This window comes from Chlorocebus sabaeus, chromosome 10, assembly GCF_047675955.1.
Source record: "Chlorocebus sabaeus isolate Y175 chromosome 10, mChlSab1.0.hap1, whole genome shotgun sequence".
In the NCBI taxonomy this organism is placed as follows: domain Eukaryota; kingdom Metazoa; phylum Chordata; class Mammalia; order Primates; family Cercopithecidae; genus Chlorocebus; species Chlorocebus sabaeus.
In genome coordinates this window covers 88,613,071-88,637,837 of record NC_132913.1, presented here as the reverse complement: position 1 = coordinate 88,637,837, position 24,767 = coordinate 88,613,071, and the positions used below count along the sequence as shown (strand labels likewise).

Genomic DNA, 24,767 nt, shown 5'->3' with positions numbered 1-24,767 from the left:
TTCTTAAGAGTATCGAATCTATACACTGACTTAACAAAAGCTTTTGATGAAAATATAATTTCTTTTAGTATTTGTCAGTGTGATAAGGTTGAACTTAAGTAAGATTTTCATTAACTTCAACATGTCATGTCATTAGTTTATAATGTGTGCTTCATTATAGTAGTGTCTAAGCTTTGGTGAATATTATATTCCTGAATCCTAGCCTGGCTTTCTTAACTCCCTAGAAGATGTGCCAGAACCACAGTGCTAACCTTTTCCTAATAAAATTGCTTTTAGGAGCTCTTGAAACAACATCAAAGTGATACCTTGCAATTAGAAGAGCTGAGAAAAACCAAAGAGGTAAGATTTTTCTTCCTTTCCTGTGGACTTGGTATATTACAAATACACCAGTAAAATAACAGGCTGTCAGTATAATGGAATCGATGGTAATTTCTCCAAAACCAATAAGAAATGGAAGACCTAAAGCTGAGTTTACTGGATTCAGTAAGTTAAAAAGAATTTTTGAAATTATCTGTAAAATAAAGCCAATGTGCCTTTTTAAAGTCTGATTTGAACAAATAGATCAGCAATATACTATGTGATCTTCAATGTTGAATGACTTTCATTTCTAGCAAGGTTCAAACCACAAATGATCTTTCAGTTATAAAACACCAAGTTCTTCCCTTTGAGCTCTGAAAAGTATAAAACTGTCTCCTTTGGAACTCTGTCACCAAGCCCCTCCTTAAACTCTGAGTGTACCTCACACACGATGACTTCCTCAGAGACTCTATTCTGGGACAAATTTATGGCAGTCTGTGGGAGACAACCGAAGAGGAGCTGTTCAAATCCACAAGGTGATGTGTGATTCTTCCATCACTGAGAATTTGACTTGGATCCAGAATGGACATGTTTGAGAAAATATTAGTCATTATAAAGGCATTATAAATGAATTCTATCTTAGAGCCCAGGCAGGGCTTCAGCATCATTGAAAGGTAAACAGACTGTGGCATCCTACAAGTTCAAGAAATGGGTTTTGGAGGAAGATATACCCAGTGTATTATAATAACTATTTTAATGAGCTTGTCTACTAATTCTGTCATTTGTGTCATGTCTGGGTCTGTTTCTCTTCATTGATTTTTCTCCTCATTTATGGTCATACTTCCTTGTTTGCATGCCTGGTTAAGTTTGGCTTGGATGTCAGCCATTGTAGTGTTTACCTTGTTGGGTGCTGAATATTTTTATATTCCTTTAGATAATCTTGAGCTTTGCCCTGGGATGTAGTTAAGTTGCTTGGAAACAGTTTGATCCTTTCGAGCCTTGCTTTTTAAGCTTTGTTGGGCAGAACTAAAGCAGTGTTTAGTGTGGAACTAATTTTCCCCCACTGTTGAGGTAATACCCTCTGAGTACTCGACACCACACCCTCTGTATGAGAAGGATTTTCTACTCTGCCTGGTGGGACCATGAACTATTCCCAGCCCTGTGTTGGCTCTGGGGATTGTTCTACCTGCTCCTTGCTGGTGGTTCCTTCCTCTAACCACATCTCTTTCTATTTCTTCCCTCCATCACTCCACCCCAGAGGCACTTGCCTCCTTGCTGTTTCCTTAACAGGCCAGGATGCTCCTACCTTGGGGGCTTTGATAGTCTCTCTTCCTGAAAAGCTCTTTCCCAGATATCCACATGACTTCCTTCCTTTCCTCCTCCTGGTCTTTATTCAAATGCCACCATCTCAGATGCCATCCTATTTAAGGGCTCCCTGCCCCAACACTTGCTTTTCTCTAAATGGGATGCCACTGGAGATTTTTGAGGAGAAGAGTATTATTTGGGGAAACAACTGTGGCAGCAATGTGAAGGAGAATCTGAAGAATCAAAATGACAGGAGGCAGAACCTGTTAGAAGGGTCATCTCCCATTTACACCTCAACCTGACTTCTGCTCCCATCCCAGCCATAGAACTGCTCTTGTTAAAATCACAAGTAACTTCTGAGTTTCCAAATCCAAAGAATGCTTCACCTCACTTGACATGAGCAGTATCAGGTTCAATTGATCACTCTCTCCTTGCAACATTCACCTCTCTTAACTTTCATGGGCTTCTGGCATTTCCTTCACCTCATTGGTCACACCTTCTCAATCTTCTTTGCTAGAACTAGAACTCTGCTTAAAACCCTTCGATGGTACCCCATTGTTCTCCCACCTAATTTCTAAGTCCTGGAGTATTTTGAGGCTGGTTCCCAGGCCCCACTTCTCTTCTTTATCGCCCATTTTTCCTTTGGAGAGCTCATCTGTTCACACAGATGTAAAAGCCATCTCTGTGCTGATAACTTGGGTTGATACCTCCAGCTTTGCCTCTCTCCTGAGCTCCAGGCTTGTACATCCAACTGCCCATTTGACATTTCAGCATAGGTGACATACAGGTACCTCAAAATTAACATGTCCAGCTCCACACTCTCAATTATCCACCAGAGATTTAGCCCCCAAATTGTCAACTCCCTCAGCTGTTCTAAGCCTAGACCTGAAGTCATCCTTGATTTCTTCTTTCCTTTCACTCTCCCAAATTCAACCCAGCAGCCTCAGCCAATCCTCTATAACATATTCCACATTCATCCACATCCCTCCAACTCTGTTGTCACCTTACCCTAGTCCGTTATTTCTCAGCTGCATGACTGTAATATTCTCCTCCTTAGTTCCATTGCTTTCCCTCTTGCCCCTCCAGTTCATCCCCTGGAGCATAATATAAACAAGTGAGATACGTGCATTCACTTCTCTGCTTAACACCCTTCAATGGGTCCCCATTGTTCTTAGGTTACCTTGTCCTCTCAGGTGCCACCAGGCTCCCCTGTATTTCCTCATCATGGCCCTCTATCCTTACTGTCTCTATTCCACCCATATTGGTGTTCCTTTGGGTCCTCAAACACAATGAGCATTTTGCATTCTAAGGACCTTTGCACAGGCTTCTATTCATTCTTTAGTGGAAGTTTGTATGTGTGTTTGTTTCTAGAAGCTGCTTTTTAGAGCAGTTTTAGGTTTACAGAAAAATTGAGCAGAAAATACAGAGAGTTCCCATATACTACCCCACCCCACCCCACCACTAGTTTCCTTTATTAGTAGTATCTTACATTGGGGTGCCACATTAGTTGCAGTTGATGAGCTCTGTGGATGCATTCTTATTAACTAAAGTCCGTAGTTTACATTAGGGCTCTTTGTGTTGTACATTCTGTGGGTTTTGCCTAATATATCATGTCATGTAGCCACCATTATAGTGTCATACAGAATAGTTTCACTGCTCTAAAAGTGCCCTCTCCCCCACCTATTCATCCCTCCCTTGCCCTCCAAATCCCTAGAAACCACTAATCTTTTTTCTGTCTCTATAGTTTTGCCTTTTCCAGAGTGTCGTATAGTTGCAATTAGTAGTAGGTATTTAACAAAGACTTGCTTAGTGAATGAATAACTGATTGCCATTGTAACCATTCATGTGAGCTCTGGTGAGGCTGAAGAGAAGGATATACATGAGTGAGACAAAGAGGAGGTAGGACTGACAGGGTGTGAGTGGCCATGAGTGATGCAAAAGTAGCTCAAGTTGCTCCCTTGCATTACAGTCCAGGTGCCCTGGAGAAGAAACTAAATGAACAGACATCGGCATGATGTCCTGCAACAAATTCTTCTTATGCAGGTCATGGAGGAAGAATTGCATGCACAAGCCCTCATCCTAGAGTCACTTAACGCAAACCTCTACTATACCCAGATGGAACTCCAAAAAGAGGTGAGTCCCTGCTAGAGTGGGGATGGGGGTTGGGGGAAGAACCTAGGTCTCTGTCCAGCTCTGCCATATAGCTCTGCCCTGGATGGCTCTGAGTTGGGGAAGATGGCTTTAAAATCTTTGTCTTTCAGAAAGCTATAGTGGGAAATCTGGAGAAAATACTTCAAACCAAGTGTGCTGAAACTGAAGAAAAGTATAAGTACACCATACGGATCCTGATGGAAGAGAACATTCATCTGAAGTGCGGCTGCTGCTGAAAAAGACATGGCTGAGTTCTCTTTAGGAGTGGGAAGGACTTTGAGTGAGGAATGGGTTAGGAAGATAGACCAAGTGCTCCCTAGTTATGTCAAGGCACAGGCATTTTCAGGAGGGAGGTGTGTCACTGTAGGCCAGCGACACAAAGCCAGATAGTTCACTTGAGGTGGAGTGGAGATGTGTCTATGCTTCTCCCATTCACCTGTGTCCTTGTTTCTGTGCAAAACAACACAGGAAATTTATCTCACAGTTTCTGAGTTTGCTCAGTTCTATGACTGAGGGTGGTTTTTAAATCCATCTCCCCTGGGAGTCTGATGGTCTTACCATTACATGCAGCTGCTTCTGGTTCCTATGGAAATCAGCTTTGGATCAGGTGTACTGTTACCTGAAGCTGCATCTTAAATCATTAAAATACATTTTGGTCAATACTTTAATAGAGGAAAGTTATTTATTGCATTGATTTAGTAGAAAATTCCTCATACAGGACTTCAGTCACCTGAACACCATACCTCACTAAATTCAAAACCACTGGAAGTAATGAGTGAGAGACTGCTGTGGTGAAGGAACGAAGGCACATTGCTCTCCCTGCACCCCAAATATCCTATACCCTTTGTAGCTTTTGAGTTGACATTGATACATCTTTCCTTTCTTTTTACAGGCAAAAGGTAATTTCTAAGAATGAAGAAATGTATGAAGAATATTCTGGGAGATTGGCCTCTATTACTGTTTCTAAGGATGATTCTGACACTGTGGAAGATGGTAGCAAGAAAAGACAATCATAAACATAAAGTTGCTCTCCATTGTTGAAGATGGTCGGCACACCATTTCTGTAGGCCCAGGAAACTCCTGGGAGGGTTTTCTTAAGAACATGTGTATAATGAGTTTAGTTCTTGGGTTGCTCTGACTCTATTTTTGCTCTCTTCTGAGTGGCTGAAAATGTTTGAATTCTCATCTGAATTTCACAGCTTATCACGGACGCTTCATTGAAAAATGATGCTCTCCATACTGGGAGCTGAGCTTTCTCTGAGTTTTGTACTATTTTTCTTCCACCTTTATGTATTTCATAGGAAAGAAATAGATTTGAAAGCCTTCTTCCTATTGAACTTTTACTATATTTGGGGGGTGTACCTTTGTCCCCTGGGGGCATTTAGGTAGCAAAAAAAGATGATGTGTTGATTTTATTCTAAAACCTTTTTCTCTCATACCCATGCCCCCTACTTCCCTACCTCTCAATCATGTTCCCTGACCTATGACTTAGGAAGGGTTTCTGATGATTCTTACCACCTTCTCTGGACCATCACCAGAATTCAGACACCCACAGGGCAGGCAACATAAATAAGTGAAGTGGGCTAGACACAAGGAAAACAATTGCATGAGCACAGTGGTAAGTGACAACTGACAGCAGCCTCAGTAGAGGGGCTTGGGCAGGGCTGGGGCACAACAGGTGGAGAAAAATGACCTGCAGAGCACTGTCCCATCTGAAGAAGGTGCTTCTCAGATCTTTGCCATGCAAAAGCATGAGGTCAATATTGTCAGATATTATGATTTTTTCAAAGAAGGTATCCTGGTTTTTATGTGATATCTCCTAACTTTTAAACGTTGACAACAAATTTTAAAAATACAACTGTGTGTGCCAATCATGGGAGACTCAAGTAGAACATGTCTGTGGTCCAGATGTTTTCCACCTGTGAGATGTCATTGGCAGAAACCAAAATCAAACACAAAAAAATCTCCAAGGAGCAATAAGATCAAGTTATACTTTATTCTATTAAAAAGTATTTTTGAAAAAAGATACTTAAATTTTAAAGATAACTTAATTCCTAATGATTTAAAATAATCCAAGCAGAGATGAAAGAGCAAATGCAAATGCATAAAAAGACTCCACAGCATTGTTAGCAAAAAGCAAATATAGTTAGCCAAGCATATATACATCATGAAAGTAAAAGAAGGCAAAAAGCAAGTTTGGGGATAAATTATGTAAAACTTGTAAAATAATTTGAATTTTTAAAAGATTTCAATGAAATTTTGTTTTATTAAAAAAAAAAATTTTGGCTGGGTATGGTGGCTCACATCTGTAATCCCAGCACTTTGGGAGGCCAAGGTGGGCAGATCATGAGGTCAGGAGATCGAGACCATCCTGGCTAACATGGTGAAACCCCATCTCTACTGAAAAATACAAAAAATTAGCCAGGCGTAGTGGTGGGTGCTTGTAGTCCCAGCTACTCGGGAGGCTGAGGCAGGAGAATGGCGTGAACTCGGGAGGCTGAGGCAGGAGAATGGCGTGAACCCAGGAGGCGGAGCTTGCAGTGAGCTGAAATCGCGCCACTGCACTCCAGCCTGGGCGACAGAGCGAGACTCTGTCTCAAAAAAAAAAAAATTTTTTTTTGAGACGGGGTCTCACTCTGTCGCCCAGGCTGAGACAGGGTCTCACTCTGTCACCCAGGCTGGAGTGCAGTGGTGTGAATATGGCTCACTGCAGCCTTGACCTCTTGGGTTCAAGTAATCCCCCCACCTCAACCTCCCAAAGTGCTGGGATTATAGACATGAGCCACCATAGGTGGCTATATTCTAATATTTTTTGATGTGGTAGTGTCGAATTTGACTTCAGGAAAGAATTAAAGTTAATAGAATATTAACAGTGGGCTTAATGTTGATAATAATTTGAATCAAAATCCAGCTATATTCGTAGCTGGATTTTGCAGGCATCTGGTATTTATTGCCACCGGGTAAAAACATTCCCAAAGCCCTAGGCATAAGATAAAGGAGACAGTGTTATTGTTGTTAATACCCTATTAACTTTAGTTCTTACAAAAAAGTGCAAAACAGTTAATAAATTAACTAATTAGAAAATTAGTAAATAAACATAGTGTTATATATCTAAATAGCACTATCAATCAGAAGGGAAGACTAGTTTTTTTCTTAGTGTGAAAGTTGGCTGTGGCATCTGTTTCCCCATGTTTTTCTTGTCATCCTTGTTGCTTACTTCATAGTTCACTTCAGTCAGGATGGTGAGAATATCATCGCCTCTGAAAGACATCACATAACATTGTGACTATCTGTGGGGGAAAGCAACTGATGAACTGTCTCCTCTGCTGTGCTCAGAGATAGTTCTGTAGTTCTTTCTCTCAAAATATCAGTCATTTGAAACAATAAGTTGCTAAACCAAGACCTACCCCAGATTTCCTGGTAAATGCATTGTCTCAGAGCTTAATAACTTACTTTTGGTTTATTCAGGAACTCTTTTGACCGTCAGAAACCTCAGTGTCAGTATTAGAGTTGATTTCTTTCTCTCCTGACCTGTGCGTATCTCACTCTTCTCCATGTTACTTGGCTCCCACAGTTGCTTCAATGCCCCCCAATACTCTGCCTCAAATTGACATTGCATCTGTGGATTCATCTTTGATGCAATTAAACTTAAGGCAAGTGAAAGTACAATGTCTCCTGCAGCTACTCCTACCTTCTTCTCACCAGGATCATTAGGCAACCTCTTCTTCTACCTTGGAGCTAGCCCTGGAAACCTTGCAGGATTCATGATCTAAGTTACAAAATCTAAGTTAGATTCATGATCTAAGTTGTGGGAAATTCTCACTCTTCATATACTCAAAACATGAAATACAGGGCTAAAAGGAACCTGCTGTTTATTTCCCATAATGCACCAAGAGGTTTTAAGGATGGTTTGCTCTTATAGAACTTTTGACAGAGTTGGAGGATGTTAAACATTGAATTGGGTTACTGCCTTCTTTGGAAGATTTCCAAAACTAGTTGAATTGGCTCACTCATGTTTTGGCCTAAAGACAGACAGCTGGACTATATGACTTTTCCAGTCTTTCCTGCTTTGTGACACCCTGATTGTCCTTTGAGGTGCTGAATAAAGGAATAAAACATCTCAGCTTTTCCATCTATAAACTAAGGATGTTAACACTTGCCACTCTCCCACTTTGTAACTGACCTGGGAAGTGCAGCTATGTGATCCACAGCTAGACATCTAGAGATGAATGTGCATTCCCCTTGCACAGTTCTATGACCTGTTGATGTCATCTAAACCACATATCACTTTCTAATAGTCTCTGAATGTGAGTAGATAGTAGTGGTGATGGAGTAGGAGGGGAAGGTAGTGTAACAGTGAGGTGGGCTGAGTAGGCAAAACTTACCGAGGACATCGTTCTCTCAGGCTCTGGCAAAGTGACTGGATGTACCAGGTTCCCTCTGCAGGGTTTCGGTAGGAAACACAATTATTCACAGTGGCCATCCCCAGCAGAAAGTCAGCCTCATCTGGGATATATCTCGTTTGAGGTGATGATAAATCCATTTCCAAATAGGGTTGCTCCTCTGAATCAGTCTCAACGGGTATACCTTTCTGGTAGTTATCCCCCTGACAAGCCTGAATAAAAAACACTTTGGGTTTTCCAGCAAGGGAAGGGCACTTCAAACCAGTGAACTGAGATGTCAGCTCATAGATGGGGGCTTCCTGTCCATCAGTGCCATAGATGATGCCCTTGTCTCCATGGGAGAGGATACAGCAGATGAAGCAATCCTTGTTACTGTGGTCCATGAGTTGGTAGGTTTTCAAAATCTTATAGATTTTCTCTACTGTGCAGTCATTGTGGTGCTGGATCTCAAAATGAAGCTCTTCAAAGGTCGCGGTCAAAGCCTCTGAAAAGTGAAATTTGAACAGTCACATTATACCACAGTAATTCACAGACCAGAGCTGGAGAGCACAGTGGGCATAACATTGATAGATAAGAAATGTCCATCAATGATAGACTGGATTAAGAAAATGTGGCACATATACACCATGGAATACTATGCAGCCATAAAAAAGGATGAGTTCATGTCCTTTGTAGGGACATGGATGAAGCTGGAAACCATCATTCTCAGCAAACTATCACAAGGACAGAAAACCAAACACTGCATGTTCTCACTCATAGGTGGGAATTGAACAATGAGAACACTTGGACACAGGAAGGGGAACATCGCACACCAGGGCCTGTTGTAGGGTGGGGGAGGAGGGAGGGATAGCATTAGGAGATATACCTAATGTAAATGACGAGTTAATGGGTGCAGCACACCAACATGGCACATATATACATATGTAACAAACCTGCTCGTTGAGCACATGTACCCTAGAACTTAGAGTAAAATAAATAAATAAATAAATAAATAAATAAAGGATTTGAACCAGAAATTCAAGAGCAAAACCCTCTATGTTTGTAGCTGGATTCTGCAGGCTTCGAATATTTATTGCCACCAGCTAAAAACATTCTCAAACCCTGGGGCAAATGAGAAAGCAGAGAGTTACTGTTGGTCTGTTTTCTCTACTAAACTAGTTTACAAGATGAGTAAGTTATCATTTAGGCTTACTACTGAACCAATTTTTAAAATGACTATGTTATTTACATAATCAGAAAAAACAAAACAATTTTTTAATAGAAGATCCAACTTATTTTATCCTAAACCACCTCAAAATTATTTATGTTTAGCAAAATAAAATACATGAATTAATAAAATAGAACTAAAAGACCTTTTACAATAGGTTATCCCCTCTCTATCCCTCCCTATTACCTAGTCACATTCCATGAAGGCAACCACTTTCAGTTTTTAACCACTCTTTTTTCACATTAACCTCCATTTTGTAATGAATTTGGGTACACTGCTAATTACTCATTTATAAATTTTAGACTTTCGCATTGAGTTCTTATTATGGAGAATAAGCATTTGGTGCTCTTACACAATTATTTAGAATTTTGGTTGAATCCATAGTAATATTTTTATTTTTTTAATTTTTTTTTTTTAGAAAAGATCTCACTCTGTCACCCAGGCTAGAGTGCAGTGACACAATCTCAGCTCACTGCAACTTCTGCCTCCCAGGTTCAAGCAATTCTCCTGCCTCAGCCTCCTGAGTAGGTGGGACTACAGGCACGCACCACCATACCCAGCTGATTTTTTTATTTTTAGTAGAGACAGGGTTTCACCGTGTTGGCCAGGCTGGTCACGAACTCCTAGCCTCAAGTGACCCACCCACCATGGCCTCCCAAAGTGCTGGGATTGTAGGCATGAGCCACCACCTCCAGCCCATAGTAATATTTCTATTATTAAGACTATGTAAACATAATGTTCTTTCACTATTTTTTCTCCAAGGGCTCTAATGGATCTGGCCAAAATCTTTCAACATTTTCAGGCTACTTGTCTGACTCATTTTTATTTCTTCCTGGAAAACTTTCCATCCAGAGCACTGCATCCTTCTGCTGTAATACCAACTGGCTGTTCTGTAGGCCAGATGAATTTATCTTCTCCTGGGACATCTCTCTGTCTCTGCCATAGTAGATTCTCTGTTTCCTCTATTGATGACTTCCTCTTTCTTACTAGTTTCCTTTGCTGGAGCATAACCATGAGGAGTACATTTTTTGAGCCCTTGTATGAGTCTTTACTTCATAGAGTTCTATTTCCAAAAGCATTTTTCCTCAGAATTCCGAACGCCTTTCTTCACAATCTTAGCTTTCAGTGTTGCTAGAGAGAAGACCTTTTCATTCCTGATACTTTACATATTTGGCTTACTTTTTTCTCTTTCCAGAAGCTTCTAGGGTATGATATGTTTGGAAGTGATTCTTAATCCATTATATCCTTTCAATCTGGAGATTGTGTCATTTCGTTCTTGGAAAGTTCCATTTCCTCTTTCTCTGTCCTTTCTTTCTGGAACTCTTATTGTCAAAAATTGGACATCCTTGATTCAGCTTCAAATTTTCTTATCTTTTGCTCCTATTTTCTATTTTTGTCTTTTTATCCTACTTTCTGAGACTTTGTCTTCTACTTCATTGAATTTTTTATTTTGGTGCTCATATCTTTAATTTTCAAGGAGTCTTTCTTGTTCTGTCCCTGTTTCATAACATCTTGTTCTTTTATGGAACTTTAACTCTCTAAGAACATTAAATACCAATATTAAGCAATAAAAAAAGCTTGCTTTTTTCTCAACATTGTCTTCGTTTCATCATATTGTTTCATGTTTTTCTTGTTGTTTGCACTGCCTCTTATTTATTTATTTATTTATTTATTTATTTATTTATTTGAGACAGAGTCTTGCTCTGTCACCAGGCTGGAGTACAGTGGTGCGATCTCGGCTCACTGCAACCTCCGCCTCCCAGGTTCAAGCATTTCTTTTGCCTCAGCCTCTGTAGTAGCTGGGATTACAGGCACCTGCCATCACACCTGGCTAATTTTTGTATTTTTAGTAGAGATGGGGTTTCACCATGTTGGTCAGGCTGGTCTTGAACTCCTGACCTCAGGCGATTCGCCTGCCTCGGCCTCCCAAAGTGCTGGGATTACAGGTGTGAGCCACCGTACCCAGCTGCCTCTCTTTTGTATTAGAGGCTTTCTTCAAACGCCTGCTGACCTTTGGTTGTCCATTCATAAATTGACTAATTAGTCCATTAAAAAGTCAACTGAAAGCTCTGCGTTTGTGGATGTGGTTTGTTCACTGATGGACTTCATAGCAAGATGATGGTTGGAGACCTGATCATTGCATTAGGAAACCTCCAGATGTCATTATCTCTATGCATTTTAGCTAGAGCTTTCAGCTGCTCCAGAGGTAAATCTGTATCTGCTGCCAGTGTTCTTGGAACCAAGTTGGTTTAGAGATCTGACTCCACGCCACCAGGAGGTTTTCTCCAGTCTCTCTGTGTTCAGTAAAATGCTTCATTGCTTCCTTTGCTGGGCCTGGTACACCCAAGTGTAGAGTTTCTCTGGTTCAATTTTATGAGAAAACAAACTTCCTGTTCCTTATGATGGTAGAATAAGAATAGTTGCTGCCTCTATGAGAGGGAGGTATGAATCTGAGGATTGTATAGGCTTTAAAGAATTTTCCTGTTTTCTGCTCATTGCCTCACCTACACTTTGTACCTCCAATTGCTGAATTTTTCCAGGATTCTATGGGGTAAATAGGCTTGCCTCTTTTCTGTGTTCCCCTCTGTAATCAGTTAGGTTGTAGCTTTCTCTGTTAAGTCGATTACCTCTACTCTTTTGTTTCAACTCCCCCAAATTGTTGGAAATCTTTCATTAGCTATTGTCTCCATTCCTGTTCTCTTGATCCTTGTTGGATTATTCCTTTTTTATTCCTTCTCCAGCAGTTTGTCCCTGTCAGCACATCAGAGCTAAACATAAGCCATCAGTCAAAAGACAGTCTCAGCCAGGTGCAGTGGCTCACACCTATAATCCCAGCACTTTGGGAGGCCGAGGCGAGTGGATCACCTGAGGTCAGGAGTTCGAGATCAGCCTGACCAACATGGTAAAACCCATCTCTACTGAATACAATTAACTGGGTGTGGGTGTGGCGGCACATGCCTATAATCCCAGCTACTTGGCAGACTGAGGCAGGAGAATTGCTTGAACCTGGGAGGCAGAGGTTGTGGTGAGCCAAGATCATGGTATTGTACTCCAGCCTGGGCAATAGAGTGAGACTCTGTCTAAAACAAAAAAAGTCAGTCTAGCATTAGGAATAGAACAAACAAAAACTGAAATGCAATTGTTGATTTGGAAGCACTTTGGCAAGACTAATACAGTGTGTTGGTTATGTGAAAAAGTTCTGATCCTTTGGAAATGTGGAATGTTGATTTAAAAAATGACTGTAAAGCGAGTGTCAAGGTACTGAAGCAGGACAGAAGGGAGTCTCTCAGGAGAAATGACTTCTGCAGTGGGGTCTCCTACTTTTACTCATTTAGCATAAAACATAAGAACAGGAACAGAAAAAGCAGGACACACAGACTCGAATGCCTACCAGAGACTAGTCAATCATGGGCCAGTTATAAGAAAATGAACTGCCAGAAATAGAAGCAAGTGTTATTTTAATAGAAATGTTTTCATTTTAAAATAATACAAATCAAGAGCTCGAAATGGTTTTTTCAACACCAAGCACATAATGACGAATGATGTCATCAATGGACTTAATCCCTGTGCCTTTTTAAAGGTTTAGATTTGCTTAAATAAACAAATCAAATGTTAACATGGGCCAGGTGTAGTGGCTCACACCTGTAATCCCAGCACTCTGGGAGGCCGAGGCAGGAGGATCACTTGAGGTCAGGAGTTCAAGACCAGCCTGGCCAATATGGCAAAACCCCATCTCTACTAAAAATACAAAAATTAGCCGGGTGTGGTGGTGTGTGCCTGTAGTCCCAGCTACTTGGGAGGCTGAGGCAGGAGAATCACTTGAACTGGGGAAGTGGAGGCTGCAGTGAGCCGAGATAGCACCACTGCACTCCAGCCTGGGCAACAGAGTGAGACTCTGTCTCAAAAAAAAAAAAAAGTTACTAGGGACCATTACAGAGTCCTGATGATTATAATCAATCTACATTAATTTTCTAAACTTACCTCCATTTGCAAAACAAATCAATAATTGATATTATGCCTGATGAACACTATTTTCAAAAGTTCTTTGATCAAATCAAAATTATTAATATCTCAATGGTGATGGATGATTTTTATTTTTTGTTGTAGTCACTTTTTATATTCACATACTACAAATTGTTTTTTCATTTAACTTGTAGGTTCTTGATCTTAGCTTAAATAGGCTGAGTAAAAGAACTGCTAACCAGTTTAATATTTAATACTTGAAAATGATGTTTCTGTTAAGAACTTACAATTTCTGCTGCACTTAACAGCCCAACCTGTAAAAATGCAGCCTCTATAAGAACTTTGATACCACGGCAATTTCATCGCTTAATGCATTCCACAGAAGCACTATGCAGTTAGCAGAATTAAAAACAAAGCTTATTACTGCTTTTCATTGTGTCTTTTAGTAAGATTTGATATTTCATATTTATACATACATTGCTTCTATTTAAAAGATTAATTTTTTAAAAAGCAGGAAACTGACAAATGTATAAGAATGTTCTTTACCTCCACAGGGAAATATGTTTAAATCCATTTTCTTGAAACATGACCCTTTTGGTATAGCTTTTGTTGTCTCCCTTTTGATTTAAAAAAAAAAATAGGCATAAGAAATATTTCACTTTTCTCTTTTGGGTTCTACTGTACCTGCATCCAAGTGTGTTCCATTCCTGTCCCTAATGCTGTGAAGTTTGGGCACTTTCTCCCGTGCTTTCGTAAAATCGTAATTGTTGATGATCAGACAGTATCCCCGAGGTTTGCTTTTCATTTGGTAAACTTTGTCCAAAGTCTGGAAAACAAAAACCCAACCCAGGAGCTGACTCTGTGGGTCAAACACTAGAGATGTAAACAAACAACTCCCTAGTAAGAGGACTTGCTTTCCATTGCACCACCCCAACTTGGGGTCGTTTCCTTGAAAAACTAGTTTCTACCTATTTCCTTCACACAGGACCCCTCAGACTTCTGCCCCATCATTGTAAAGTCAGTTTCCCAATACCTGGGCCTCCTGAGCACTTTGCACATATGCTAATATTGTTGTCATCATATTGTATTATTGTTTGTTCTCATTTCTGCTTCCCATACTATACAGAAAACTCCTTGAGGTCGATAACATCTGTGCCAGGGACTACGGTGTATTAACTTACGAGAGCTCAATCAAGAGTTACTGAATGAATGTCTTTGGTTGCCCCCACGCCATAACTTTGTGATTCTCTTGGCTGTCTACTGAACTCATCTGTGCTTCGTGGCTAACAGCTGAGGGTCTCCCATTCATGCATTGCACAGTATGGCCCCAGGATTTTAAAGGTGATGGCTTAACCCAGCTCTCAGGACCACGGTGGCTGCTGGGAAGAGACAGGCTGGTCAGGCAGGTCCTGGCTACACTGTAGGTTATGGTATCCAAACTGTAGTATCTGACAGTACCTGCCAGGGATGGCCCTGTGTCCTATTCATTCTCCTAGGGCTGTTTCAGTGCTGAGATACTCAGCATTTAGTTGGAGGTTCACGTAGCCCCTTGAGGTAGAGAAAAGGGCTCCAGGCTAGGAAGCCCAGTTCCTGCCTCTACTTCACCTTATGACTTTGGGCAAGTAACCTGTTATCTTAATATATTAACTCTAAGATATTAAATATTTGATTAAGTTTGTACCAAATGTGTTGTTTGTATTATTTACTATTAAGTGTGCTAAGTATTTATTAAGCATATTAAGTGTATTTACTGAGATATTAAGACACTAAGATTTGACCAGGCATGGTGCCTAGCACCTATAATCCCAGACTTTGGGAGGCCAAGGCAGGAGAACTGCTTGAGGCCAGGAGTTCGAGACCTGGCTTGGCAACGTAGCAAGACCTCTGTCTCAATAAAACATTAAAAAAGAAAAAAGATACTAAAATTTACTAAGATACTAAGACAGTGTTTTTAGCTGTTCAGTGGGGACAATGCTTGCAGCATGCTATATTGCTTAGAAAGTACCACATTACTTGGGTTAATCCTTGACTTTCAGATGAAAGAGGTCTGGTAATTTTCTCAGAAGCCCACACCAGGCTCTCCCAAGCCTACTTCAGATATTCAGGATTTCCTCTTCTTCTTACCATGAGGACGAGCAAATGGGCTAATAAGTCGGGATGTATTTGGTGGATGGTTGGTTACATAAAGAGAAGTTATGATGCCTAAAAAGTACATGTTTCTGCTGGTTCACTGAGATGAAAACACAAAGATGGCTAGGTTATGAGAGTTTGCTGCTTACACCTAATCACAAAGGAGAAGCATTTTTGAAATGTTAAGTCAAACGAAAAGGCTTTGCTTTTTCCATTCCTGCTAGACTCTCCAAACCACTCCCCCATCCAGGCTGGCACGGCTGCTAGAAGATTTGGTAGGAGGCTTCTTACCCCCTCCACCCTCCAACTATTCCAGTATCTTCATCTTGGGTCTTAAAATAAAATTTGAATGCATAGAAAACTGAAGGAGTCACGTTTTAAAAATTAAGTCATATTTTTAACTTATTTTTTTGTGAATTTTTTCTACAGTTCTCAAAATTTTCAGTAAGTTTCTGCCTCTTATCGGTTTATCTGGCAGCTAAAAAAAAAAAAAAAGCTAACAAATTAAGTAACTAGAATCTGTAATGTAAAAAGAAAAAGGATTTGGAGGTTTCCATCTACCTGTGATTCACTATCCTGTTCTCTTGGAGAGTCCGAGATTGTCATTAGCCCACACAACTCCTCCCCTGCAAATAACAAAGAGACAAATACAGAATGAGACATGGCAGGAAAGGTACACTGGTAATGAAATATGTAGCACATAGGACAACATAAGGTCTTTTTTAAGATGAAAATTCAAGCTGGGCACAGTGGCTCACGCCTGTAATCCCAGCACTTTGGGAGGCCAAGATGGGAAGATAACTTGAGATCAGGAGTTTGAGACCAGCCTGGCCAAAATGGTGAAACCCTGTCTCTACTAAAAATACAAAAAAATTAGCCGGGCATGGTGGTAGGCACCTGTAGTCCCAGCTGCTCAGGAGGCTGAGGCAGGAGAATCACTTGAACTCGGGAGGTGGAGGTTGCAGTGAGCTGAGATCACATCACCACTGCACTCCAGCCTGGGCGACAGAGTGAGACTCTGTCTCAAATGAATAAATGAAAAGAAATGAAAATTCACAGACGGCCATAAATATAATCTCTTTTCAACCCAGAGAGATTCTGCAAGCAGGGCAATTAACATGCTTCTGGAAACACAAGATCAAACTGTCTCCTCGCCAAAGAGAAAAGCATACCAAGAAATGCCATAAATTATATTGCTCCACATGGCCATGTTGGATTTTTGTGGTATTTGTGAGATACTCATTAATAAAGCCACTAGCTCAGGATGAATTAATGATTTAGTACTTTACTCCTCAAAGTATTCTTAAGGCCTGGGGCTCAGCAGGCAGGGAGGAAAGGGAAGGACAGCCTGCGTGGACATTAATCTTTAAAATACATTTGAATGATCCAAAATGTATTTTATACACACACACCACAAAGAGCCAAGGTAAAAATACAATAAAAATATAATCAATATTAATGGAGTGATGGTGTTCTTGGACTTATAAAAATTTCTCTGAATTTAAAATCATCTTCGATGAGTATATATAATTTTTCTAATCAGAAAGAATACTTTATTAATTGCCTATAGTCCCAGCACTTTGGGAGGCCCAGGTAGGCGGATGGCTTGAGCTCAGGAGTTTAAGATCAGCCTGGGCAACATAGCGAAACCCCATCTCTACAAGAATACAAAAATTAGCCAGGCATGGTGGCTTGTGCTGTGGTCCCAGCTACTCAGGGGGTTGAGGCAAGAGGATCGTTTGAGTCCAGGAGGTAGAGGCTGTGGTGAGCCAAGATTGCACCACTGCATTCCAGCCTGGGGGACAAAGTGAGACACTGTCTCAAAAAAACAACAACAATAAAAGAATATTTGATTAATCAAAATTTCGGATGAGATCATTGAGAGTTCTCTCTCTTGGTTCAGCCTCGCTTACCCAAGTAGAAAAAGTGAAAGGAAGTTGAAAGGAGTTGTTTAGTGTAGAAGGTGTTGACAGAGGAAGTGACTTAACCAAGAAAATTATGAAACATAATTTAAATCCAGCTACTCAGTGCATAACATGAGCAGCACGTCAAGGAGAAAAAAAAAGTCACATAGAAAAAATGATGTTAAATTACTTATGACTGACTCACTCTGCACCTGTTTCAAACTTGCCAGCCTGGGCTGCAGGTCTTAGGAGAGCAGGTACGGCCGAGCGCGGTAGCTCACGCCTATAATCCCAGCACTTTGGGAGGCCAAGGCGGGCGGATCACCTGAGGTCAGGAGTTTGAGACCAGCCAGGCCAACATGATGAAACCCCATCTCTAATAAAAACACAAAATTAGCTGGGCGTGGTGGTGGGCGCCTGTAATTCCAGCTTCTCGGGAGGCTGAGGCAGGAGAATTGCTTGAACCCAGGAGATGGAGGTTGCAGTGAGCTGAGATGGTGCCACTGCTCTCCAGCCTGGGAAACAAAGTAAGACACTGTCTCAAAAAAAAAAAAAAAAAAAAGTAGAGCAGGCACATTAAGACGTGCATGTGGTAGAAGGCTGTGGGGAGGACACACGCAGGTACCAGAGAGTAAATTAACTAAATCTTGAAAATGTATCTCCAAGCATTACCATTTGAACCTTCATCAGGTCTTCCTTCAAGACTCCTTGTTCTCTCTGAATTAAAAGAGGAAACCCCCAACAATATTTGATTAGAAACAACTGTGACATGGAGAGATTTGTCAGTTTCAATTTTAGAGTAGGTTTTGCCAATTCCCAGCTGTCAGGTTGTTTCTACCTCTGCTGAATTCTTCGTAGTCATTGATTATCTTCAGCAGGCTCTTGTTGACTTGGGCACAGACTCTTTTCAGGATGTCCAACTTGCCTTCTCCCAGGATGACCCTCTTCTCCATCTCTATGAAAATATCCAGCAGGTTCTAAGAGGAGGAGAAATAAAGTTGGGAATCTGGATTGAGCCCTACCGGTTTTTAGATTAGATTTTTTTTTTTACTTCCACTTTCTCCAACCAAGGACCTGCCCTTGCTTCCCAAGTTTCTGACAGCTTCTGCTGGTCTCTCACAGCCAGCAGGCTACTAGGGAAGCAATTCCATGTTTTCTGGCTCAAAAAGACAGAAATGAGAGGATAAAGGAGAAGCCATGTCAGATGTCACCCAGTCCCCAGGCCCTGTGCTCAAAGCTCCTGCAAATGCATTACTTGAGGACTGTAAAACAGCCTGAGCAGCCCGGTCACCATGGTGATGCCCTGGGGATGGCATCACCCCCAGCATTGCCTCTCCAGACCTGAGTACATACAGACACACAGACACATACATACACACAGACACCACATGCACATACACACATACACAGATACACACAACACACACAGACTATACTCAGTGATACACACATAGGGGCATAAATACAATATACACTACACAACACACACACAGACACATACCACACAGAGAACACACACACAGACACAGAGATACACAGACACACATACCCCTTATACAGAGACACACAGAGATACACATATCACACACAAATACAGATACACACTATACACAGAGAAAGGCACACACAGACACAGAGATGCACATACAACACAGACACGCAAAACACACACAGAGACACACAACACACAGAGACACACAACACAGACACACCACACACAAACACAATATACACACAGAGTTCCAGGTCCCAGGTCGTTTCGGGGACTGCGGAAGTGGAGGAAATGCCTCAGACTCACCGCTGTCTTTCCCAGCTCTGCTGGGTCTCAGGCTGGGCTGCATCAGCACAACCAGCCTCCTTCTCCCGGCCCCTGACTCCGCCTTGCTCCCGGTAATTAACATGAGCAGCCCTTCAGTATAGAGGAATCACGTCTGTAACACTCGTGCTGACAACTTTCTTCTTCTAGTCAAAAAGTGAGAATCCAGGTTGCTTTTACCAAAATACCCCCTCTCTTTGGTCTCAGAAATGCCCCCTGGCTAACCAAGTCTCAGGACTAAATCTCAGTAAGATACCAGGTCTTACCATGTCATCATCCAGTTTGCATTTGGAGATCTCCTCTTGCAGAAGAAACTTAAAAGACCTCAATTCTGATCTGCCCACCTCTTCTGAAATCTGATAGAGCATGACCCTGTGGTGGGAAATGGAGACACTTTAGAAACCTTTTCCCAAATAATTTCCCATTTGATATATGGAGTCACAGTGGGCTTGATTCCAAAGGCCTCCCTTCAACGTGAAGTCAGTTAATGGCGCGGTTTATGAGTTGAGTACTCGGAAAGAGGTTGTGACACAGCAGTCTGCTGGCTCTTCCCCGACTTTCCCACCCTTAACAATTTAAAGTTCTATCAACTTTTCTTTCAGTTTATTTCAGTTAAGTAAATCTTGCTTTTTTTTTTTTCCTACAAAATCAAGATTTTGTTGCAATAGCAAAAAGCTTTGCCTTTTGGAAATTATGCTTTTCAAAATGCACAGTGGCTCATGATTTCCCTAATCAAAACCGGTCAGTATTCTCCCAGTCATTACCTTCAGTAAGAAGGCCAAGCATTTCGTTCTGGAATACAAAGTCTCTGAATACATCGCCATCGCAGACCAGACTGCAAACACTAAAGGACCTGAAGCCCCAAACACAGCCAGCTGCCCTGCCCTCACCCCTTTCCGCCGTGCGCCTACACCCCATCCCTTGTCTATCTGCAGACGCCCATCCACGAACAATCAGCTCAAGCATTGCCTGGGCATCCGCAAAAGCTGCATTCACTCCACTACGACTTAGGAACCCCAAAAGGATAACACACATAATTGTCTGTTGGCCTGGTGCAGTGGTTCACGCCTCTAATTCCAGCGCATTAGGAGGCCAAGGCAGGAGGAGGATCACTTGAGCCCAGGGGTTTGAGACCAGCCTGGGCAACATAGCAAGACCCCCTCTCTACCAAAAATATTTAAAAATTAGCCGGGTGTGGTGGCATGCACCTGTGGTCCCAGCTACTCCAGAGGCTGAGGTGAGAGGATCATTTGAGCCCAGGAGGTTGAGGCTGCAGTGAGCTGTGATCATGCCATCACACTAAAAATAAAAACAAAAAATAATTGTCTGTTTAGAAACTGTTCAAGTCCCCTAATGGCCAGGTCTGTACCCTTTTTATTTTCATAAACCCAGAGGGTTATGAGGTGCAACATTTGCATGCAGAGGACCCCGGCTATTGGTGTTGGAGCCTTGATTCCACCATCTTTGAGCAGCATTAACTTCAGACATGTTACACATTTTTTCCTCGCCCACAGACTGAAGATAATTATCCGTAACCACATCATAGGAAGGTGTCGAGGGTTACACAAATAAGTTTATGTGAAGCACTTAAACCAATCTTTGGCAACACACTAAGTGTTCAATGAGTGATAGGTGTTACTATTTCCTAATCTATTTCTATCACATTTATGTGATAGGCACATTTAGGCTGGCCCATTTAGGCTCTTGGAATATGCTTGCCAAATAGGTGAACACAGGAATGTTTTAGAAGTCAGCAAACCTTTCAACACTATGGTGTAAAGGAAAATAATTTTAATACAAAACATGTTGACTTGAAAATTTAATTAGAAAATTAAAATTCTGAAGATAAAAATGGCATAGAAACAGAAATTACTCAGTATTACCATCTGCCTTATCCTCCTTCTCGTGGACTCTCTACCCTAAAAGGGTTTATCTAAAGCTTTTGTTTTGGCCAAAATTGGATCTAATCCAAAAAGCTATTCTGACTCTTTCGCCTTTATTACAAGGTATTTACCCTTTTGCTTTCCTCATTATTGAAGCCTACAGGCTTTCTTGTACCATCATTGTTTAGTAATGAACCTGAATAGTTTATAAGATACTTATTTTATAGGTAGCAATTATAACTGGAAAATAAAATGTCTAGTGTTTTCTTATAATGGTAAGTGGCCACCCTAGCATATTTATTAGCTCCTGGCTAGTATTCAATGATAATGAACAAGCAGTAAGTCAGGATTGCACTGACCCTTTTACCTCTAAGCCAATACATGAAAGATTTTAACAGACAGATCCTGCCTTATTAGTAGATGATCAATCCTCCACCAGAAAGGTACGGACTGTGTCTGACACTGGGTGTTTGCTTCAGCCCAGCTCATGCGGCAGAAGTGGAACCTTCAAAGGACCAAGATGTTGGGCACAAGATGAGACCCCCTTGGCTTTCCTAGTTCTGGGGCTGTGGGTTTTTAGGACTAACTGGTGCCTTAATGAATAAGTTCCTTATAAAGACTTCACAATTCTAGTAAACCAGAGCTATCTAGTGTACTGGTTGAATAGTGTTCTCCCTTCTTCCCCAAAATTCATGTATAACTGGAATATGAGAATGTGACCTTATTTGGACACAGGACATTTGCAGATAAAATTTCATTAAGATGAGGTCACGCTGGCCAGGCACAGTTGCTCACGCCTGTAATCCCAGAACTTGGGAGGCCGTGGTGGGCAGATCGCATAAGCCCAGGAGTTCAAGACCAGCCTGGGCATCATTTCGAAACCCCATCTCTACAAAAAATACAAAAATCAGCCAGACATGGTGGCGGGTGCCTGTAGTCTCAGCTACTTGGGAGGCTGAGGTGGGAAGATTGCTTGAACCCAGGAGACAGAGGTTGCAGTGAGCCAAGATCGTGCCACTGCACTCCAGCTTGGGTGATGTAGTGAGACACTGTCTCACACACACGTACAAAAAGATAAGGCCACATTGGATTAGCGTGGGCCCTAATTCCTAATCCAGTGACTGTCTCCTTATAAGAAGGAGATTTAGACACAGAGAAGGGAACATAGGCAGAGACTGCTGTGCTACATGTACAAACAGGGAGCACCGAGGATTCCTGCACCCACCAGAAGCAGGGAAAGGCATGAAACAGATTCTTCCTCGGAGCCTCTTAAAAGGAACCAACCCTGTTGACATCTTGATTTCTGACTTAGGCCTCCAGAACTATGAGAATAAATTTTAAAAACTGTTTTAAACCTGCTAGTTTGTGTTACTTTGCTACCGCAGCCCTAGGAAACTTACACACCCAGAATATCTCTTTTTTTTGTTTTTTTGCTTCGTTTTGTTTTTTTTGAGACAGAGTTTCACTCTTGTTGCCCAGGCTGGAGTGCAATGGCACGATCTCAGCTCACTGCAACCTCTGCCTCGTGGATTCAAGTGATTCTCCTGCCTCAGCCCCCCAAGTAGCTGGGATTACAGGCGTGAGCCACCATACCCAACTAATTTTTGTATTTTTAGTAGAAATAGGGTTTCACTATGTTGGCCAGGCTAGTCTTGAACTCCTGACCTCAGGTGATCTGCCCGCCTCGGCCTCCCAAAGTGCTGGGATTACAGGCATGAGCCACCTTGCCTGGCCCAGAATATCTCTTTTGTCATTTAAAATCAAAATAGTCAAGCCTTGGCTGGGCGCGGTGGCTCACGCCTATAATTCCAGCACTTTGAGAGGTCAAGACGGGTGGATGACTTAAAGTCAGGAGTTTGAGACCAGCCTGGCCAACATGGTGAAACTCCGTCTCTACTAAAAATACAAAAATTAGCTGGGCATGGTGGCACGCACTTGTAATCCCAGCTACTCAGGAGGCTGAGGCAGGAGAATCACTTGAACCCTGGAGGTAGAGGTTGCAGTGAGCCGAGATCATGCCACTGCACTCTAGCCTGGGTGACGGAGCGAGACTCCATCTCAAAAACAAAACAAAACAAAAAGTAGTCAAGCCTCAAAACAAAAAACAGTCTCTGAGAATAGAAAGACCAGGGCGTTCATGGGCTGGGCCATCAGAGGGCAGCAGCTGTCAGCCCTGGCTGTGAACCCTTTCCATCTCACATGCCATAGTTATCGACAAGCAAACAGAGACAATGAAATGGGCCCAGAGCGAAGGCTTCAGTAGAAGCTTCCTGAAAGCAAAGCTAAAATTGCTTTAAGTAGTGTCCAATAATAGGAGATGTTGAAAGAGAGTAGGTGACAATGTGTTTCTGTTTTTAAAGTCTTGTCACAGCATCATGAAGTTGTAACTGAATGGGGTTTCTCTCTCACACCTTTGGTTACCCACTCTCCCCAGGGTGGGGAGAAGCTGAGTTGTACAGCCTTTGGCAAGATGACCCAAGGTGCCACTGTCATCCTATAAAGCTTAGAATTGTCATACAGCCAGGCTCACAGGAGCTGGACAGCCTCGGTGGGGACTGCCTAGCTGTATGTGCCAGGCCAGCGGCTTACAGTTCTGTAATGAACTTTGTCATTCGAGTCTTTAAGTGTGGCAAAAAACCCTTAAATCTCACTGAAAATTTCCATAGCCATCCGCAAGCAGATGGGAGGGGGATTTCAAGGTGGGAAGCCTGATGCTTTACTCAATGTATGGACAAAGTAAGCACACAATCTGGATATCAAGAGGCACCAAGATAAGAGAGGAAGAAAATGAGAACATTTAGAAAAACTCTATTAAAACTTCAGCATACCTCTAAGTAATGTTTCACTTTGAAAAATAAATTTGTATTTTATGGTCTTAGCATTTTTACAGAATTATACATAAGGCCCCTAAATTTCTTAATCTAGCTCCAGTGGGACATCTTCCCAAAGCCTCCCAAGTGATACTGAATGTGGTTTCTCTCTCACGCCTTTGTTTACCCACTCTCTCTAGGGTGGGGAGAAGCTAAGTTTTACAGCCTTTAGCAGGACCACCCAAGGCACCACTGTCTGTCTGTAGAAGCTTAGAATTGTAGCATAGCTGGGCTCCCAGGCTCCATAGGCAGGGTACCACAAAGACAAGCCCCAATCAGCCCTGCCCACAAAAGTTGTCCATTCAACCCACACCTCCCAGTCCCCACGCTGGGAGTTTCTACCCACCTGTAGGCAGAAATCTGAGCCCTGCCTGGTGCCTGAAGTTCCCTTTCCATCTCCTCCTTTCTAGTGTTTAGGTAAGTAGTGAGCAAATCCAGTCTATTAATTCGGAAGAGCAGCTCCTTCAGGAAGGACAGATTGTTTTCCTCCAACATTCTCTTTTCCTGGAGTCTCTGGAATAACATCAAGGCATCCTTGATGGGTTCTTGCTTCCTTTGTGGGATGCAGTCCAGGCTCAGGAACTTGAGGGAGGCCAGCTCTTCACTGTCCAGTTGTTCCCCAATATCAAAAAGATTTCTGTTGAAGTCCATCTCTTCAAAAGGCAGCAGAATATAATCTAAGTCAAAATATAATGGTATGTTCAGATAAGGAAGAAAAGTACCATTTGCTGGCTTGTTCATCAAAGGCTACTGCCTCTACGAGATACTGGTCATTGTGCTGTGAGCACAGGAGAGAGAAAAAGAACAGCAGACAAGTTCCCTCTTACTGTTTAGGAAG

The 24,767-nt window shown here is 41.9% G+C and overlaps 2 protein-coding genes across 12 annotated transcripts in view; one reads left to right on the top strand and one right to left on the bottom strand.

Moving 5' to 3' along the window:
- Positions 1 to 5,085, top strand: part of FLACC1 (flagellum associated containing coiled-coil domains 1) — a 68,079-nt gene extending 62,994 nt beyond the window's left edge. For 5 of the 6 annotated variants that reach the window (XM_038001755.2, XM_038001753.2, XM_038001754.2 and 2 more), the window contains 4 exons: positions 277 to 339; positions 3,646 to 3,735; positions 3,864 to 3,973; positions 4,646 to 5,085. In XM_038001755.2, coding sequence (XP_037857683.2) covers positions 277 to 339; positions 3,646 to 3,735; positions 3,864 to 3,973; positions 4,646 to 4,769 — 387 coding nt within the window. In that variant the 3' untranslated portion in view covers positions 4,770 to 5,085. Of the gene's footprint in view, positions 1 to 276; positions 340 to 3,645; positions 3,736 to 3,863; positions 4,034 to 4,645 lie in introns of all 6 variants that reach the window. The other variant, XM_073019926.1, reaches the window with a different exon arrangement.
- Positions 5,086 to 5,730: 645 nt separating this feature from the next.
- CASP8 (caspase 8) overlaps positions 5,731 to 24,767 on the bottom strand; it is a 58,005-nt gene continuing 38,968 nt past the window's right edge. For 5 of the 6 annotated variants that reach the window (XM_007965835.3, XM_007965836.3, XM_007965837.3 and 2 more), the window contains 8 exons: positions 24,276 to 24,606; positions 19,443 to 19,548; positions 18,199 to 18,337; positions 18,033 to 18,077; positions 16,018 to 16,082; positions 14,011 to 14,152; positions 8,139 to 8,640; positions 5,731 to 7,013 (listed from right to left, as the gene is read on the bottom strand). In XM_007965835.3, the coding sequence (XP_007964026.1) occupies positions 6,878 to 7,013; positions 8,139 to 8,640; positions 14,011 to 14,152; positions 16,018 to 16,082; positions 18,033 to 18,077; positions 18,199 to 18,337; positions 19,443 to 19,548; positions 24,276 to 24,580 (1,440 nt within the window). In that variant the 5' untranslated portion in view covers positions 24,581 to 24,606 and the 3' untranslated portion in view covers positions 5,731 to 6,877. The remainder of the gene's footprint in view (positions 7,014 to 8,138; positions 8,641 to 14,010; positions 14,153 to 16,017; positions 16,083 to 18,032; positions 18,078 to 18,198; positions 18,338 to 19,442; positions 19,549 to 24,275; positions 24,607 to 24,767) is intronic. The other variant, XM_007965833.3, reaches the window with a different exon arrangement.